The sequence below is a fragment of the Eurypyga helias genome, unplaced genomic scaffold, assembly GCF_000690775.1.
Source record: "Eurypyga helias isolate BGI_N326 unplaced genomic scaffold, ASM69077v1 scaffold8378, whole genome shotgun sequence".
NCBI classification, from domain to species: domain Eukaryota; kingdom Metazoa; phylum Chordata; class Aves; order Eurypygiformes; family Eurypygidae; genus Eurypyga; species Eurypyga helias.
In genome coordinates this window covers 17899-36357 of record NW_010268847.1, presented here as the reverse complement: position 1 = coordinate 36357, position 18459 = coordinate 17899, and the positions used below count along the sequence as shown (strand labels likewise).

Here is an 18459-nt window from a genome sequence, read left to right as displayed (position 1 = left end):
CCCCCCCCAGCAGTTTAAAAGCAAGTTCATTTCAACACAAAGTTTTTCAAAGGATAAAATAATAATAATTAATGCACACTAAAAGTTGTTGTGTAACTAGGCTATTTTCAGTCATGCTGGATTTGCCATGCTCCCTCTGGTCCACACATTCTTCCACTTGCACACAGAGGACACGCTCAGCACGTTTCCGTCAGCAAACACCGACAGAACACGCATGTTTTATCAGACAGGATCTCCAATTCATGCAACACATTTCAAGCAAGAAAAGTGCTAGAAGCTTAGCAACAAAGGCATTCAATGTCAGACAGGCCCAGAAGGCTTTTGCAGCTCTGAGTCAGAAAAGCACCAGAGCACCCTTTGGGACGCCGGCCTAAGAGCACAGCACACTAAGAATGTACAGCAGACAGGCTGGCTTGTGCAAAAAGGACTTTGGCGGAGCTGAACCAGGATCTTGGTGGCTCACCATGAAAAAAACAGCCCCCAGCTTTACACTGAGCCTGACTCCTGCAGCTGCACTTCGTGCCATGTACCACCTTTGCTGCAATTACCTACCCAGAAATGAAACCACACTGATGTGTCAGGCAGCTGGAATCCTCACCTAACTCGGGCTGTTTTGTTGTTCATACTTAGGCTTTGACTGGAGATGTGAAATATGTGGCCCAGCCTTGCAACGCGCCAGCAGGTATGTACCCTGTTTTGCCCTGGGTAGGAGAGGTGTTTGGATGCCAGCACTTCAAATCCTGCCCTGCCTTACAAGGACAGCTGCAGAGGAGGGGACAGAGGCATCTCAAGGGAGAAACCTGAAGACTGCAAACAGTTTGGAGAGAAGGAGCAAGAGCAAGGCAAACCCTTGGGGTACACAGAGCTTCGTGACTCAATGAAATGGCCCCTTGCCATCATTCCTATTTGCTACACATGGGAAAAGATCCTGTGAACTGCCAAAGGACAGGTAGCATGCAATCACTGCAGCATGGCCAGGCACAACCACTCTGGCAGGTTACGTTCTCCATCCCCAGACCTGGGAGTTCCCAAGCATGGAGGAAAAGGATCCCATAAGCAGCTGCCCTGCAGTTTCTAAGGGCCCTTATCCTCACTGGCAATGTCGGGACCTTGTCCACCAGCCCCAGCTCCCCACGCACTAAGCAAGGTCACGGCATGCACCAGATCTTCCAGCTAGATCCCAGCTTCATAGCCTATACCAGCCACAGCCAACATGCAAGCAATCTTCTTTCCCATCACACCGTGGAGTGACATTTCTAGTTAGCAACGCCTTAAGCAGTCTATCACAGCAGTACTAAGTACAAAGGCTCTGCCCTTCTGTCCAGCTCATGCTGGCTATCATCACGAGCAGAGCTGACCAGATTTCATTCCTCCAAGCCTCCCATGGAGTGACCCCAACTCCACATGCTGCCTACCTTTTGTCACCTAACTGTGGGCAAACCTTTCTTTTCTCTAAAGGAGTTAAAAAATGCTTCATGTCGACACACAAAGGCTCCTCACTGCCTGAGTAGTGCCCCACTCCCAGCTCATGCTGGCTATCATCACGAGCAGAGCTGACCAGATTTCATTCCTCCAAGCCTCCCATGGAGTGACCCCAACTCCACATGCTGCCTACCTTTTGTCACCTAACTGTGGGCAAACCTTTCTTTTCTCTAAAGGAGTTAAAAAATGCTTCATGTCGACACACAAAGGCTCCTCACTGCCTGAGCAGTGCCTCACTCCTGCTCCAGGTCACTGTAGTACCAGTCCCACCAGTGCATGTGTTCTAGGAGAACAGGGTGTCTTACTCTTGGCACAACTCTCTAGCCCCTTTATTTTGAATCAAGCACAACACATCATCCACAGCACGTGTGGACCAGCCAGGAACCCAAACGTCAAACTGGAAAAGGTCTGGGTGAAGATCTCAGCTGCATCCCACTTGCCCAAAAGCCTGCCCGAAGCCTGCCTCAGCACTGAGCAGCAGACACACACACTCATCCTGTGAGGAACTCTTAACCTCTCATGGTACAGGACATCTACTGACAGGCACGTCCGATCTTAATGGCTGAAACATCACAGCAGTGACTGCTGTCACAGAATGCCCAATGTGTTTCAGCGCCAATCTGATTTCTTCCATGGGCCACTCTCTCAGTGGTGGTAGAAGGTGTGGCAGCCTGGCATCCCTTTCATCTTCCCTGTACAACCTGCTCAGCCCGTACTTCATAGGTGGTGGCAAAGAGCTGGCTGTGCTCCTGCTACTGCAGTATGCCAGCACCTTCTGCGCTGTCTGCCGCAGGGATTGGATCTACTGTAGAAGCGAGGAGCAACGAGGACATCATTCCCTCCCACTGTCTCAGCAGAGCACAGGAGAGACACTCTTCAAGGAGACAGAAAATCACAAACAGCTGCAAGCCGATGAGTCACACAGACTTACGTTGGCTGCTACTTTAAAAGACTCCAGAACAAAAAAAAATTAGGTACATAGGAAAACCAGATCCTCAACCTGTGTCAGTCCACGATCTCCACTGAAGCTGTCATGCCACTGGTCTGCAGGAGCAGATACTGATGTGGTACATGATAGGAAGTTGTTAAATCAAGTCATTGTGGCAGAGCTTTGCATTTTCAGTGATGCTCCACCCCATGGCTGCTGATGTGAGGAGTCGGGATCACATCCTAGGCAGGCTGGTTTCTAACTACTGTCACTGAGGACTGCAGGCTGCAGCCCTTCACTGGCTGTCTCTGGACAAAGGTCTCAGTCTGAAGGGAGACACAAGTGTTCTCCAAATTGCAAGGGAATCTTGGTGAAAACAGCATTAAATATTCAGGGCCCAGACCCTCTCAGCTGCTCAGCTAGCTTTTACTCACGTTTAGTTCACGTGAACCAACCCCCACCTGCAAGTTAAACAGATCAGTTTATTCCTTCAGCATTTATTTGCAGGTTAGCTGCTGGGCGATGCTGCGAGTCCCCATTGTCAATTCAGACTCATGACCTTCCAAAAACTATTTTCAAGCTACAAAAGGACAAGAGCGATGCTAAGTTTGGGATCTAGAGAATTTGACTTGCCATCTGTTCAAGCCAGAAAGAGCTAACAGCATCCAATAGGATGTTGAGGACAAGGGTCCTCCCAACAGCTGTTTGAGCAGTGATCGGTGCCATTGGGTTCCTCTCAAATATTTTGCTTACAAATTCTGGATCTGCTAACCTTGGCTTAGATCTGGGACTATTTTTAGAAGCTTGAATAAAAAGCAGTCATCCAGTGGAGTGCTTTTCACTTCCCGTTTTAGACATTACATCCTCAGCCCGAACGTAATTGCTGGCTGACTGCTCAAGGTCAACTCGCATTTCAGTCATCACATCACCCCATTCCACCTCTGCCCTGATGTCTCACCAGACTTGTCCCAAGAGCTGGTATCTTAGATTTAACATGAAAGGTCTGCACCCCCGACTCACCCGTCTTTGGAGAGATGATGCCGGAAGAAGTCATTGGCTGCCAGTTTGATAGCCTTTTCTGGTGTCACTAGAGTCAGGTTCACTGCAGCCCCTGGGCAAGGAAGAGAGGAAAAGGACATTGGAGAATGAGAATAAAGGAACCATTAACTAGACCTTTCAGGGATGTGTGGCGACTCCTGCTCAAAACCAAGGACTGAAGGAGAGCTCCCAATGCACCAAACGGGTTTAGAAACATGAAATAACACTGGAAAGCAATAGTATTTCTACTTCCCAATACATTATTTTTTTAAAAACATCCCCTGATGTGTTTCTACTCTATGTGCAATACATTTTTTGTAATTTCTTTAGCTTCACTGCTACCTCCCACCATGTATACATGCATTCCCTTCTCTCAGCCAAGGATGCATTCACACGAATCCAGGAGGATGCAGATCAGACCTTCTAGAATGGAGTACAAGGTGGATTAATAACCAATCCCAACTCCTTGGCACGTATTTTGTGATGCTGAGAGGCAAAAGCCCCCCAACCTCACCTTCTTGCCCCACCAACACCAAAAGCAGAGCAGCTTGCTTACCAAGCAGCCCAGAAAAGGCAGAGCCACCGGAAGGCCTGGAGGTGGGTAAACTCAACTGGCTCACCCCCACAGAAGTCAGCCAGCTCCAGACCAACCCTTGGAGTAAGTGGCTTCCTCTGTGTATCACCACTGGGTGTCACCCTCAGAACAGCTACCGGTGAAGTGGCTTTTTGTCCACCAGAAGCTGCAGCATGCAGAAATTCCCCTCCCAGCACCCTGGCAGGGCTTGCTGGGGGACCTGGGGGGTGAACAAGCCTTGGCTGTCCCTCCACCCGCTGGAACACTCTTTTGTCAGGAGCAACAAACAGCAAATCCCCGTATTGTGCTTGCCACAATGAAAGGCCTGCGTGACCCGGCCGGCTGATGCGGGACATGGACACCGGCATTAGCGGCTGGGATGCAGCTTTCAAACACCCCTGGGGGAAGTGGGGTGGGGGGAGGACCAGTCCCTTCTGAGCATACTGGGTTTTGCACCATTAGAATAATCCAGAATATTCTCTTTTTAAATCTTACAGCTCAAAAAGCCAATGGAAGACCGCAAACTCTCCCTGCCTGCATGAAGCCTCCGGAGATCCAAGCCCTCCCGAGGAGCTTCACTTGAGACTTGCTAATGGCCTACAGACACCTTTTCGAGGACAAACACGAACACTAGGGTATACCTTCTGCATTTACGCTTGCTGTAGATATTTAAACAACTTGTCCCAAAGCTCTGTTTTCCAAAGAGAAGCAAACAGAGAAGCCTGCACTCCCACTAGGCTCTGAAGACCCGGCGGGGTTCATTTTCAGGAGGTTTGAACACATGTTGACAGGAGCTGCAACAGCTCAACACACCTAAAGAAAGGCAACTCAATCCTCTGCTCCTTAGGTTGGACTCTCCTCCCTCTCCAAAGTTATTAAAGAACTCCTAAATTAGACACGGAAAGACAGGCGCTACCTCCACCTTTTAACGCCAATCCTGTTGGGATCTACAAAGCAAATCCACACAGCTTGATTTTTAAGTGGCAGTGGTTACCCACAAAGTGTTTTCTTCCAAGGTGAAGACAACTTCAACCCCATTACTACTGGCTAGAACACCTGTACACTGCTGACCTGCAGCATGAATATCCATTTCCTTGAAAAACAAGGAAAGAAAGAAAAAAAAAAGAATAAACCAGCTACTCTAACACCAGGGCAAAGGGTTCATTGAAAGAAAGAAAACAAACCATCAAGCAAGAAGGGTAAGCAAGAAGTATGCTTCTGCACGCTGACCTCCTGCAGGAACCAAGAGGTTTTTGCAGCAACTTCTCCAATTGCAAATAAAGCAGAGGGTTAAATCACACAATACATACAGAGAAAAGTTAATGAAGTTGGATTTTCTCCTATGTCTGATATTTTCAGTAAAGCTGCTTAGCAGAGAATGGATAATCCCTGTCCTCAGTAATCCATAACAGCCTCAATTCACCGGAGGAGGAGAAATTAGATGCTTTAGCTGCTGGCTGTATGCTCTCCATGGCATTTTCTACCTTTTTTAATAAAATCTCACAGTCTTCAATTCTAGTTATGCCAATGACACTATTCCCCTAATTAAAGCTAAGCTTGGCCTATAGGAAACACTAAATGTATCAGAAGCAATGACAGACAAACAGAACGCAAAAGGCTATTGCAATCATCAGAAAATACAGAGTATTTTGAAAAGAAGTATGGAAGCGCAACAAAGAGATAAATCAATCAGAGGTAAAACCAGCCGGTTGCCAACTGAACTCGTAAGTGCCCTCTTCTCACCAAGCCTTGGGTTTTCTTATTAAAACACATTTCTCCAAGGCCCTTACATACCAGCAACCTACGTAACTGGGACGTAACAGCACCCCAGCGCGGTGCTGAGGCGTATGGGAGGTTTATTAGCAGAGGCCAGGGAAGGCTACCACACTGCTGTAGCCAGCTACACTAAAAGGCTGGTCTGCAACCAGCAGTGGGACTTCCCAGGACGTGCCGGGATCTATAGGTGGCTTCTGGATGGGCTGTAGCAGAGAGAGCACCTCTTCGAGGTTCTCTTCTGCTAGTGTCCACATGATCCAGGAGCCCGCAGGCACCATGGAGTCACTCATTGGCATCATGTGTGAAGGCAGCACACCGTCATCCCTTGAGCAAAGACAGGGTTAGACAGCACCACTCAGCTCTGAGGCACTGCTGCTATCTAGACGTTACAGAAAAAAACAAGGGGAAAACACCCTCCTCTTCTTCCTCCACCAAACAAACCCAAGAATCCCTGTAACTTTTGGGGAAGAACTCGATAGAAATGTTGGGATTGCCTTAGACATTGCACCATTCATTTACGGGCTCCTCCTACAGGGAAAGGACTCTCTGCCCACATGCACCCCTTGAGATGATTTGCAGAAAAGCATCCTGCAAGCTCAAGCCTCTCCTATCCACACTGAGTTTTGATTCAGAGGTGAAGGAGACCTGAAGTCGCACGGTGGGAACGGCTGTACCCACGCAGACCCTTTCTGCCCTCCGACAGAGCCCAAGTGCCTCTGTCTGTCACGACGGACGCGCTTGTGACTCCTCCACGGGGCACAGCAGCTGCCACTTTAGCACATCGACATATAATCCTCCCAATTTCAGCTCAAAGGCTGAAAATAAGAGCTTGTGAGTCATACAGCAACTTCTGCTGGGGAACTGGGACAGATGGAGGGAGCCGAAACAAATCCCACCATCTGATATCCACCCTCCCCTGTCTGCAAGGCTGAGCCATCTCTTTACCTTCTTCCCAGAAAAGCACCCCAATTCTTCACAGATCTTGGATATATTTTACCCACCTATCCTCTCCCGGATGGGGAGGGAAGGGCTGCAAATGCCAGCTCGCAGAACTGAGGCACAGAGACCAGGATTGCTGTACTTGCAGGACTCACCTTTGCACCCCGGCCATGCTGAAGTATCTATGAATTTCTGGAATGAGCTGGTGCTATTCACAAAAGCCCTCCCCAGACTCAGCTCCCCAGTTAATAGTCAGAGGTGACAAGTAAATTCAAGCTCCTTGAACAGAGGGGGTACAAAGTTAGTGGGACTGACCAGACTCATTATGGCTGGGAAAAACAAGAGCTATGCAAAACCCTCTGCATCCTTTGAGATTTCTGCTTGGGAGAGAAGAGCCGCCTGGAGATGCACATCCCCTCCATCACCCCACGCCTTACAGGACTGAGCTGTCTCTCCCAAAAGCCCTGATGGGTCCTACACCCTTTCCTGTAAGTTTCCAGGAACAGGTTCTTCCTTCTGCTCCCCAGCAAGCGGCCTGCCACTGCATATTTACAGCCAAAGTTAACACAGGCTCTGTTCTTGGCTAGGAACACAGAAACAGCCAGCTTCTGGGAAAAATCAAGGGGGAACGCGTCACTGTTAGCACTGAAGATGGAGCTTGCCAAGGTTCCTCGGGGTTATTTGTCTCGTTGCCTGCTCCCAGGAAATGGGGCACAAAGCAGCCAATCCATCCCCAGCATCCACCACACTCCCCCGAAACGCCCATCAGCAAGTTGGGCAAGAGACGCTGCCTCAACAGGCTGTGCCTGCTCCCAGGATGGCTGGCTGCAGTGTCTGGGTTTCCTTAGGAGCTATGGAAGTGGCAAGAGGCTCTACTGCTGCCAACCACAAGGTGCCAGCATCCTGACTCCCACTTGAAAAAACAAAGAGCAAGGACTCACTTAATCAAAGCAGTCCTTTAATCAGGCTTTATCAGTGAATGAGGGCCACAAAGAATGCTATCAGAATGCCTCAGAGATAAAACCGGCATATTCAGGCAATGGAATAGCAGTATATTAAATGAACCAGAGTTCAGTGTCAGCTAAACCAATTCGACTGTGCTGAAAGCCAAGAAGGTATTCCACATTTTCCTCTGCTACATGTAAAGTCAGAATTTGGCCTGCTGTTCCTCTCTCCTCAAAAGCTTTAAAAACTTTCAAGGATTTTGTGTTTGAACTAGAAAAGGTGTAACGTTAACTGAGGAACTCACTGCTGACATAAAGTCAATCAACAACCGCGAAGTAAGACTCTTCAAGACGTTTGCTACTGCCCCACTGACAAAATTCACCCTTCCCAAGCTCGGAAACACACACACAGAGCTCTGAAACAAAGTTTAAGTGAAACTGCTGGTAAAGATGAACTTGAGTAAAGGCAAGGTTTAACACTGAGGGTTTAGTTGCCCTCAACAGTGCAGAGCTGAGCAGATTTTATTTTCAGAAACCGCTGCACCTTTCAACATCTTAGGACACTGCTAGGTGTCCTGTTGCTTTGTAAACCAGAGAATACGGGCTTTTCCTCACACTTCCACACCAGTGGTTCCAATGCAAAAGCTGTGCCATGCCTAGCTCAGCTGTGCTTACCTCTGTACATGCCGAAGTAGCCTTCCGACCGAATTGTTTTAATGAGGCAGTCAGACCTGCAAACAAAACAGAGAGCTCAAAGGTGGGTGAGAGCAGAGAAAAACAAAACAAATCCCTCCGAGTGGTTTTCATTTACGATCTGTCAGCAAAACCCCGAGCCGAGAAGGGAACCACGTCAGCCGCTGCATGTGCCATTGTTCAGGCCCGAGCTCAACTTCAGCCGCCCGTTCACAGGGGCTGTGAAACCCCTGGCTCACCCCACAAGCGCTGTCTGCTTTCTAGAAACACAGAAAAGTGTCACTGCCAGGCCTGTTTATCCAGGGTCCCCCTGTGGCAAACGCAGTGAGATGCTCTAACCAGCAGATCCCTGTGCACACGATTTTAAATCCAGCATTGGAAGAGAAATAAGGGAAGGCCAAAACCCCCAGTGATGACTTGCTTGACTGCCTGCGTGAAATGCAACACAAGGCCCACAAACACTAAACGACCTGAACGTCTCAGTCATCTGTGACCTCCCACGCAGATTAAAGCGCCTACTTTTAACACGCTGGGTCCCGCAGCAGGCAGCAAGCGCCCAGGCTCTTGCCCTGGGGAGAGCACAGCTGGGTGCCGCGGGGATCTGCTCGGAGAGGAAAACTGTCACCTTCTTTGTTTCAACTACGCTTACTGCAGATGAGAAAACCGTGCAGAGCGCCAGAATGGCTCAAATCCTTCCAAAGGCACAGACACACACCTAACAAATGGGAAGGCAGTGCAGATCCGCTGGCAGTTTCGCTCTCTGAACCGTGGCTGCATGAAGCCCGGGCGCTGGCTGAAGGTTGCTTTGGGGTCTTTGGGAAGGGACAGCTACTTGCCATGGCCACAGGGACAGGGAGAGGTGCACTTGCACTCCTGCATACATAATTAAGGAACAAAAGGCTCTCAAGTAGTATTAAGGGAAATGTTGCTGATGAAAACAAGAATACATTTCTAAGAGATCTGGCAACACGAGGAGTAAACTTCATCCCCACTCGGTAGTAGTGCTGAGGTGGGAAAGAAGGAAATGCAGAGTTCCCTCGAGGGCTTTATGGCCCTACATGGGCCAAGACTGTTCTAGGGTACCCCACGTTATTTGTGAAGAGCCCATCCTGCATCGCTGCCAGTCGTGGCAATGAGTTTCCCCCTTGCTGCTGGGGACAGAGCATCCTGTGGGGCCTTGTCTTTCACCCACCCCAGCTCCTGCAGCTTGTATTCTTAGGAGAAGTCCCCCAAACACATCAGCAAGCCCCAGAAATCTCAGGGCACCTTTCTCCTATCCACTCCCAGCAAGCTCTTGCACCACAATGCTGGAGGCAAGGCGTTTTCCCCAAGCCAGTGGTGCTGCTTTGAATAAGCTGCAGCAGAGAGGAGAGCAGGAAGAGCTGCTCCCCAGCATGCTCACACAGCCCTGCTGCCTCACTGTAAGGTTTGCACATCACTCCCAGCACCTCGAGCTGCAGCAGTGTGAGATGGAGCCGAGGTCATGCTCAGCTCCTTTCTCTCTCTGGAAAAAAGGGAGTCAACAGCCAGCTAAAATTCTACATAGCGTAGCTAGGGCAGTGCAGCCCAAAAGCCCAGCTCTCCCTAGCCCTCAGGGCTGCTCCAAAAGCGTTTTTGGCTTTCAAGGGAAAGGCTTCCCTGATCCCAAAGGTCTCTGGAGCTGAGCAGAAGCAAGGAATGCTGTCTTAAAGCAAGACAGTCAAAATTTTAAATGAACTTGCTGCCTTCTCAGATGTTCGGCAGACACCTTCGAGATCAGGTATCGATGGGCATGCAGTATTTCCTCAAAAAACAAGCTCCTGTCTGGGGAGCTCAGACAAGGCCTCCCAAATCCCTAGCTAATGTCAGGGTATCTCTAAAGACGCTCCATGCATCGTAACAGCACCCTCTTAATGCCTCTTCCTTGCTTGCTTAGGCAGGACACCGGACGGCCTGATGTTATCTAGAGGATGTGTTATCCCCATCGCTTCCTTGTCCCTGCTGGCCCCTCGCCCCCCAAAAGACCCTTTTGCTATCGTTTCCCCTACAGCTGCTGCCAGTGCCAGAGGAACACCTCAAGCATTACTCATTCACATCCAGGCTTTGGCACAGACTCAGGAGGAACCAGCTCAAATATACAGGGTAAGTCCGTGTATTCCTTCACAGTGCCTCATCCCACAACAACTCCTGGCTACGGTGCATTTGCACTTCACTGCTGGAGGTTAAAAGCCTCTCTCCTACTGAGCCCCCACCCCCCCAGAGATGAGGCATCCTGGCACACACTCCCAAGGGAAGTTTACAGGTCCTCCATCCTGCCTGAACTCAACTCCTGTTGCTGTCGCCTGTCAGGGGAGAAGCGATTTTTGGAGGAGAAGCAATCCACACCAGTGGCAGGAGCAGGACACGACAAAAAAGAGAGGCTGCATTCTGCCAGCACGACTGGGCTCACAAACAACATAGGGAGCAGAGAGCACTGTAAGTGTCAAGTGAAACACCAATCTGCTGTGGCACACCAGAGTCTCCAACCTCAGCTGATGCATAATTACATCTCATCAGCTAGAGCAAGGAGGCCTGGAGACTAAAACATCAACACACAGAGCACTTCCTTCCTATTCCCACTCCGCCCCAAACTCTCCTGGGCAGGGAAGAGGAGAATATTGGTGTGAAGAACAGGGAGCAGGTAACACTACTGCTGAACAAAGTGGCAGAAGGACAGGAGACGTCAGTCCCAGTTCCCTCTTCCCCCTCAACAACACCAAGCACTTTTGGAAAATGAAGGCCTGACTTTGGTTTCGAGGATAAAACATCTTGTGCTGAGTGTGTTGTACATTCCCACAGCACATATACATCCCACACAAATCCTAGGTGAATTTGGTGGGCGGGATATATTAATGGCTTCTTTTCCTACAGCCTGCAGCACTTGGTTCTTTTGGATATATGACTGTGGGGGTAACTACAGCCTGTGCCTGCCTGGGATCCTTCAGAAGGTCTGAATGCAGTGCTCTAGACTGGGAATGGGTGACTGCTTCCTCTCCTTAAAACTGACACAGAAAAGAAAGGGACAGTAACCTCGAAGGGACCTTAGAGATCACCTAGTTCCAACTCCCCTGCCATGGGCAGAGACACCTTCTATCACCCATTGCCTTTCCTTAGTTGCGCTGGTTGTTCTACGGGGAGAGGATCGGGCTGTCTCACTCGGCTCCCACGTCTCTCCTGATGTGCCGTGCCTTTCCTCTCCCATTTGCAGAGCGGTGAAGCAGTTCTGCAAGGACACCTCAGGCTTTGGGGAAGTCTCTTCCTCCTGCTGGTCCTTGCCCTTGCAACTGTCCATTCTTTGCCAGTATTGGTCCCTCTCCCTTCTGCACGTGCTGGTGGGTGAGTCTGTGGCTGGCTGGCAGTGGGCGCACTACAGACTGCACTTAGAACCAGCCAAGTCCCTCTCAGCCTCCCTGATGTCCCACAGCCTTCTCACTGCCTCCTGCGGCTCAGGTACCTGCAGCAGGAGACCCTCTCCCCGGGCACACCTTGGGCATGCAGTTCTGCCACCTCTCCCTGCCCCAGGAGAAAGATCTGGGCACTTCCCGCAGCCTGAGGTCTGCACTGCAGCCTCTCCCTTCAGCAGCTCTGTCCGGGTGGAGAAAACATGAGTCATGGAAAGAGAAAAAAGGGAGAAATTCCCTCCTGCACTTGATTGTGGCCCAGCAGAGAACTGAACGAGGCTCCTTGTGTTTTGGTTCCAAGTCCTGACAGCAGCAAACACTCTGCTCCCAGACAAGGGATGCAAACGGATGTGCCTTCTGCAGAGCAGGCTGCTGTGCCCAGCAGGTGAGAGAAGAGCTGCTTTATTTGCTTTATCTGCTCTAGCATATAAATTAAAAAATTCCACTTTGGCTTTCCTGGAGACAGCCCAGTTCCTAGAAACGCTGAATTCAACTGAAAGAGGTAACAAAATGGAAGGACTCCCCACCAAAAGCCCCGGGGGATGCTGCTCATACTCACATGCTGGTGTACATCCGCTGGCCATTCTGCTGGTTCTGCAGGCGAGTTTTTGCCAGGTCAATGGGAAATACACAGGTGACCCCGATCAGCCCAGCTATCCCTCCATTGATCAGCTTGGCAGGTAAACTGTAAGGGGACGAGATGCAGAGAAACAGAGGTCTTATCACTGGGGTAATGTCTGGTGAAGGAAAGAGGAAAGAACGGAGCTCTTTTCCACGATCAGAGTTAATGCATCGATGTGCGACAAGGCTGTCCCTCCGCAGCACGAAGGGAGCTCGGCCTCAAGGCAAAGCTTGGCCCTTGCTGTACATACAGGGGAGGAAGGGACAGCAGCATATAGCATCAGGACAAACCACTGATGAGGGGAGTAGAGCCAAACAGCTAAGCCACATATCACTAAGAGCAAGGAAAAACCCTGTTCCTCGGTAGCCAAGGGCTTCTGTTGTCCCTAAGGAGAAAAGACGGAGTGCTGAACAGCCTACCATGTGGACAGACTTCAGTTAGGGCCTGATGGCATCCAAGCCAGGTTTACTGGCAAATGCTTTTCAGCACCGCAATCAGACACACAACTAATGAGAGGTTCGTGACACGTCAGCTGCTATCATCATGCGGGAACGAGCCCAGCAGAAGCACCCAGCTGGCAGCCCGGGAGCAGACGGCTGCAGCTCCAGGAAATTCTTTCCAGACCTACCGCCCAGGGCGAGGGGAACACACACAAACCAATAGCCCGGCGAAACCACCGGCCTGGCAGCCTGCACAGCCGCAGATGCAGAGACGTGAGCTCATACCTCTCGGGGAAATCAAAACCTGGCTGGCTGCGTGTGCTTCCAAAACACGGGGCTTTTTCCACTCACCTCTGTATTCCCACAGGGAATTCTTACAAGTAGCACTGAGTGAACGCCAGATCAGCTAAACATGGGTTCCCAGCAAATTCAATTATGAAAATGTCCAGCACTTATATGCTCAATAAACCACTACACACAAACACAAAAGGAAGCCTGTTTGAGTCAGCTCCCTCCAATAAAGCACAGGATATGGCTCCCTGAACACAGGATGTGTTGGATATTAAAGTGACGGCTGACAGCAGTCCTAGATCGCAGCTGGGTGAGCCGGTGATGCTGAGATGAGGGGGAACGGGTATGCTGCCTTCCCTGACGGTGACAAGGTGCTCTGGATGGGGACACAGACTGCATTACTCACTGGAAGCAGCAGCGGTGAGGCTGGCCACAGCACGGTGGGGTGAAGCTCTGCAAACACATTCCCTCCCAACGGTGTTGCAGAGCGCTCTGCATCGAGAGGCAATCGCAGAGAGGATCGATAAGTGGCCAGGCTAGAAGAGCTGCCTCTCAGCTCCAGGCTCAAGGAAAAGGCAGGATATGGAGACTCAAGTGTTTCAACTTGAGGTCTCCCTGGGGGAAGCAGATAAAAGAAGGCTGGAAATAAAAGTCTTTGCCCACAAGTGTTTCCTTGACACTCCAGGAAACTCCTTTCAGCCTCCACTCTCCTGCAGCCAGAGCTCCCTCCTCCTCAACAACCACACCAATACAACACAGCCCCAAGGCTGGCGCAGCTGGAAGAAGAGATGCCGAGGACAGGCAGACAGATCTGAGCTCAGCCCACATCCCCAAACAAGACAGTACTGACCGAGATTAAACCGAGCACAGCATGTTAGGAAGGCAGGCCCAAATCAGTGCATGAGCTCAGCGCAGGGTCTGACTGCAAGACCTCACCACTTTGAGACTGTGTTGCCTCAGGGATTTTGCATCACAGTCTGAGAAAGGAATGGATTTGCCTGCGAAATCCTACGCTCAACCTGTTCTCAGGACCTGGGAAAATTTCAAACAGTAAGCTTCATACCATGGCTCTCTCCTTATTTAACCCACAGTCACATTGAAGGAGGTTAGAGACCAGATAAAAGTGTGTCAGGATGGAAGCACCACCGGGAAGGAGGGTGTTTCAAGACAGGATCACATCAGCCTCTCCAAAGTCACTGCTGGCATGTCACAGACTGCAATGTGCAAGTGCCCCTTTCCAGTCTCAGCACTGTCATTCCTTCTAAGTGTCCCTGAAACACCCGGAGCAGGCAGACACTTGCCTCTCAATCTGCTCCAACAGTGAAGTCATCACATGGTTTATCTCAGGTGGGAATGAGACACAGACATGTGGCAAACATCTTGCCTGCTGAAACTGTAAGTGCAAAAGACTCTCCAGTTGCACAGACCCCAGCAATAAAGGGGAATAGCCTGATGGACCTGGTCAAGCTTAAAATTTGGGCAACATGGGCTGCAGAGATCCTCTCGCTCTGTCTGTGGGTGAGAAATTCTTGTTCAAGGCCCCCATAACACCTGAATCCAACCATCCAGGTTCCCACACTGGGAATTGAAGAGGGAGACTAGTACAGACGGACTATGCAGCAGTATTGGGTGAGATGCTGAGATCAAGTTTCACACGCAATGCTGCAGAAATGCAATGCCCTTGATCCCACCTTGCAGCAAACCACCACTTCTGGTATCAATCCCCTTTTGCTAAGGGATGACAGATGCATGCTGCAAGGGAAGAGGGATTGGGTAGATCCTCCAAGCTTAAACAGATCTCCTTGGCTTGGCTGCCTGTGACCATGCAGACTTGTGGTCGCGTAGACAGGAGAGATGACCTAAGCAGGAGAGGTGAGGGATTTGGGGCCCAGCGAAGAACCCGAGAGAGAGGGCAATGCACCTGAATCTCAAGCCTTTTCCCTTGTGACTCAGTTAGCCACTCTTAACCTCAGTGCTCTCTGCTTTCTCATGGGATGAGAATCCACTGTGCCTGGTCTCTCTGTCCTATTCAACTTCTGTGCAGCTACTGCCTCTCACTACCCAGGTGCACAAGGCTTAGTGAAATGGGGACAGCACAGGCTGTTTAACACAAGAAGGGGTAGAAAGGCACTACACTTCTTCTAGTGCTCCTCTTCAGCCCTTTTAACTAGTCCCTGTAGCCAGCAAGCTCCTATTCACACTGCCAAGGGCACACTGGGGGAGATCTTGGAGGATGCACCTCCCCCTCCTTCAAAATACCAAGTTTCAAATGGCCACAGACATCTTCTGGCTCTGTTGCGGCTATCAGGGACTTACACCCCTCGGGCTCCAAGGAAGTGAATCTCAGCATGCCCTTCACGGTGTAAGAGAAGAGTGCCAAGTGCTCTCCAAACCGGGTAACTGATGACAGGCAAATTACACACATAAACACTCCACGATGCTGTCTTGTTATCAGTGCAGCTCAGGACTGTTTTCATTCGCAGAAGGCAGACACACAGGAAGGTATCCTAATCGTGGCAAATGCTAAGAAGGGGCAGCCCTCTTGCCTGGAGCATTCAGGCATTACCAAGTCCTGGCCCTCTGCCACCAGGTTGCATTCACCCACTGAACCCTTCTGTCCCGAGATGGTAACATGGAAAAGTAGATGTCAGAAGAGGACGACAAAAAACCCATAGGAATCCCACAGCACGTAGAGGCACTTATCTGGGGCAACTTCACAAGCAGCAGAAAGTTAAACCCACATGCAGGACTGTGCAGATACATCCCCACCTGAGGGTTTTTAGGAAGCTAAGGGTGCAACTGTATATTTTTCAGAAAATTCATCCCAATTAATTTCCAGGGAGGACTCAAATCCAGCATTTTCATATGCCAGGACAACATTCTTAAGTCTCTGCTGTGCACTGAAGTGTCACTAATTATTACTGGTACTTTATGTTCCTGCAATCACTCAAGCATTGACTGGCTTTAGAAGGGCACAAGGCCACATCTACATGGACTTTGTAATTACAAGCACTGCATCCTTGGCTGGTCAAGGAGCTGGCTTTGCTCCATTGATGTCAGCAAGCTGAAGTTAGCAGGTCAAGCTGACCTTTGAAAGAGGAAGCAAAAAGGAAGAGACTCGTGCAGGGTATAAAGCAGACGGCAGAAAGAAAATGGCAGTGAGAAAAAAGAACTGAAGAAAGTAGAGATGGGACAACATGGCAAAGACAGAAAACACGAGAAGGGTGAAAAGAAAACAAGAAGTAAGCAGGTAAGAAAGGAGCAGGGAAGGAATCACAACTGCTTAAGGCCAGAAGAGATGATCAGGTGATTTCCTCCAACCTCCTGTATGACAAAAAGGATTAAGTTGAAAGACTTTAAAAGAAAAAATCACAACCAAAAACTCAAAAGTTTTTTTAGAAGTTACCTGATCTGTTTATCAGCCATTTAATTCAAACTTGATCTTGTTGAGAAATGAATCTGTTCCTTCAAATAGTTCCTTAATTTCTTTTTCAGTCACTTCTTTTTCACTTCAGTTTCTTCCTGGGGAAGGAGAGAAAGACACCAAGGAGACAAAGTTGAGACACTTTCACTCTTCCTGAAGCTCAGGTCCTACTGGGCTGGCTGCAGGGTGAGGCCAGATGAAGAACAAGGGACTTCAAGGAGCACCTGGTCTGCTCAGAGAGGAGACTGAGCTCCAGAGGGAGCCTTATAAATGTGTGTGTGTATAAATACACAAGCACATATGGAGGGAAGAGCTGCCAGAACCGTCAGGCTCCAGCAGCACGTGAGGAAGGGCAGCAGCCCGGCAGTGCACGAGCTCTGCCCAGCATCCAGGACAGCAGTACCCATCCTGGCTCTTGAACTCCCAGGAGCGTTTCACACCGCACCACGTGGGCCTCCAAGCCTCTGCAGGCCCAGCCAGCCACCCCAGGACAATCACGTCCCATCGCAAGACCCGTTCAGCACTTAGCTCCAACACACACGTGCTGTTTCTAAAGGACAGCCTTCCAAAACCTGCTCCTCCAGTGGTTACAACCCTTCCTCTACTTCCCAGCCCGAACGGACGGCCCATGCTCAGCCTTGTGCCAACACTGTCTTTAAGTAGTGCCTCTCCCTCCCCAAGCTATTGGCGTGACTTTGCCCTTCGGGCCACTCCTGTCAGCTCAGCGCCTACTGGCACAGCACCGAAGCTCCAAGCCTGCAGGGAAACATTCCCTCTAAGGCTCCTAATTGCTACTGTTTAATGAGAGCTGGTAGAAGTCACCACCAAAAGAAACCTGGACACAGGAAAAAATTTCAGAATCACCCACAACCTTCAGATGTCTGGAGGTGTCCTTCTTCCCTCCTCACCTCCAACCTGGGAATCGGGTGTCCCACACCTTCGTCAGGCATCTCAGCAGCACCCAGCTACTCTTGTCCCTCTCCCTTTCCAGCTGCCACCGGGGTGCCGAGCCAGAAGCTGAGGAGATATCTTTGCCCTTTGCCTCTGGAATGAAATTTGCCCCTTAACAGCAGATTTCCTAAGGCACACAGAATCTCACATCCAACAAGGTGGCTTTCAGGCTGACACTTGTGCTCTAGAGATACAGCCTGAGGACCAGAGGCAGTCCTGAGAATAAAAGGTCCCTGCAAGTGCAAAAAGCTAGTGATGGTGCAAACAGGTAAGGGAACGAAAAGGGGTGAGGTTACACAGATTCCAGCACTGACCTGCTCCCCCACCGTTACACCAAGTGCCGTTCCGTGGCTTCGACAGCACGCGACTAAAACTGCCTTTTCTGGAGTCTCACATTCAGCCAAAGCCATGAGAGACCAGCACATGGAGCTCGCTAAGGAAAGGGGCTCCTCTCCAAAACACCACACACGAAGCTCACTATTACACCTTCCATCCCTTCCGTGACCCCTCTTCTGACAGTTTGCCTGATCTTGACTAATCTGTGGAAGCAGACCTTAAAAATCTGCAGATCAGCTAAGTCTGCACTTTCCAAGCTTACACCTTTTGCTGCATGTGCTCTCACATGCACATCCACAAGAGTAGTTTGTTTCAGGTTAATCTGATTTTCTATCAATTTAAGCAGAACAAGACCAAAATACAAAAATACAGGGAGAGCAGTTGCTGAAAGCCTGTAGCCTGGCATAAACAAGCCCTGAACTGTGAAAACTCACTTGATAGGATCTAAAACCTCCATAGGAAATTTGTGCTTGTCGAGGCAGCAGCTTTGACAAAAATACATGCACCAAGTGGGTGGTGAAGCACTGGGACAGGTTGCCCAGAGAAGCTGTGGATGCCCCATCCCCGGCAGTGTCCAAGGGCAGGCTGGGGGAGGGGTTGGG

The 18459-nt window shown here is 50.0% G+C and overlaps 1 protein-coding gene across 1 annotated transcript in view; it reads right to left on the bottom strand.

The window, feature by feature from the left end:
• SLC25A22 (solute carrier family 25 (mitochondrial carrier: glutamate), member 22) overlaps positions 1-16572 on the bottom strand; it is a 27499-nt gene extending 10927 nt beyond the window's left edge. Inside the window, exons 1-4 of the mRNA XM_010157880.1 lie at positions 16553-16572; positions 12353-12478; positions 8357-8412; positions 3431-3521 (exon numbers count right to left, since the gene is read on the bottom strand). Of these exons, the coding sequence (XP_010156182.1) occupies positions 3431-3521; positions 8357-8412; positions 12353-12478; positions 16553-16572 (293 nt within the window). The remainder of the gene's footprint in view (positions 1-3430; positions 3522-8356; positions 8413-12352; positions 12479-16552) is intronic.
• Positions 16573-18459: the final 1887 nt, after the last annotated feature.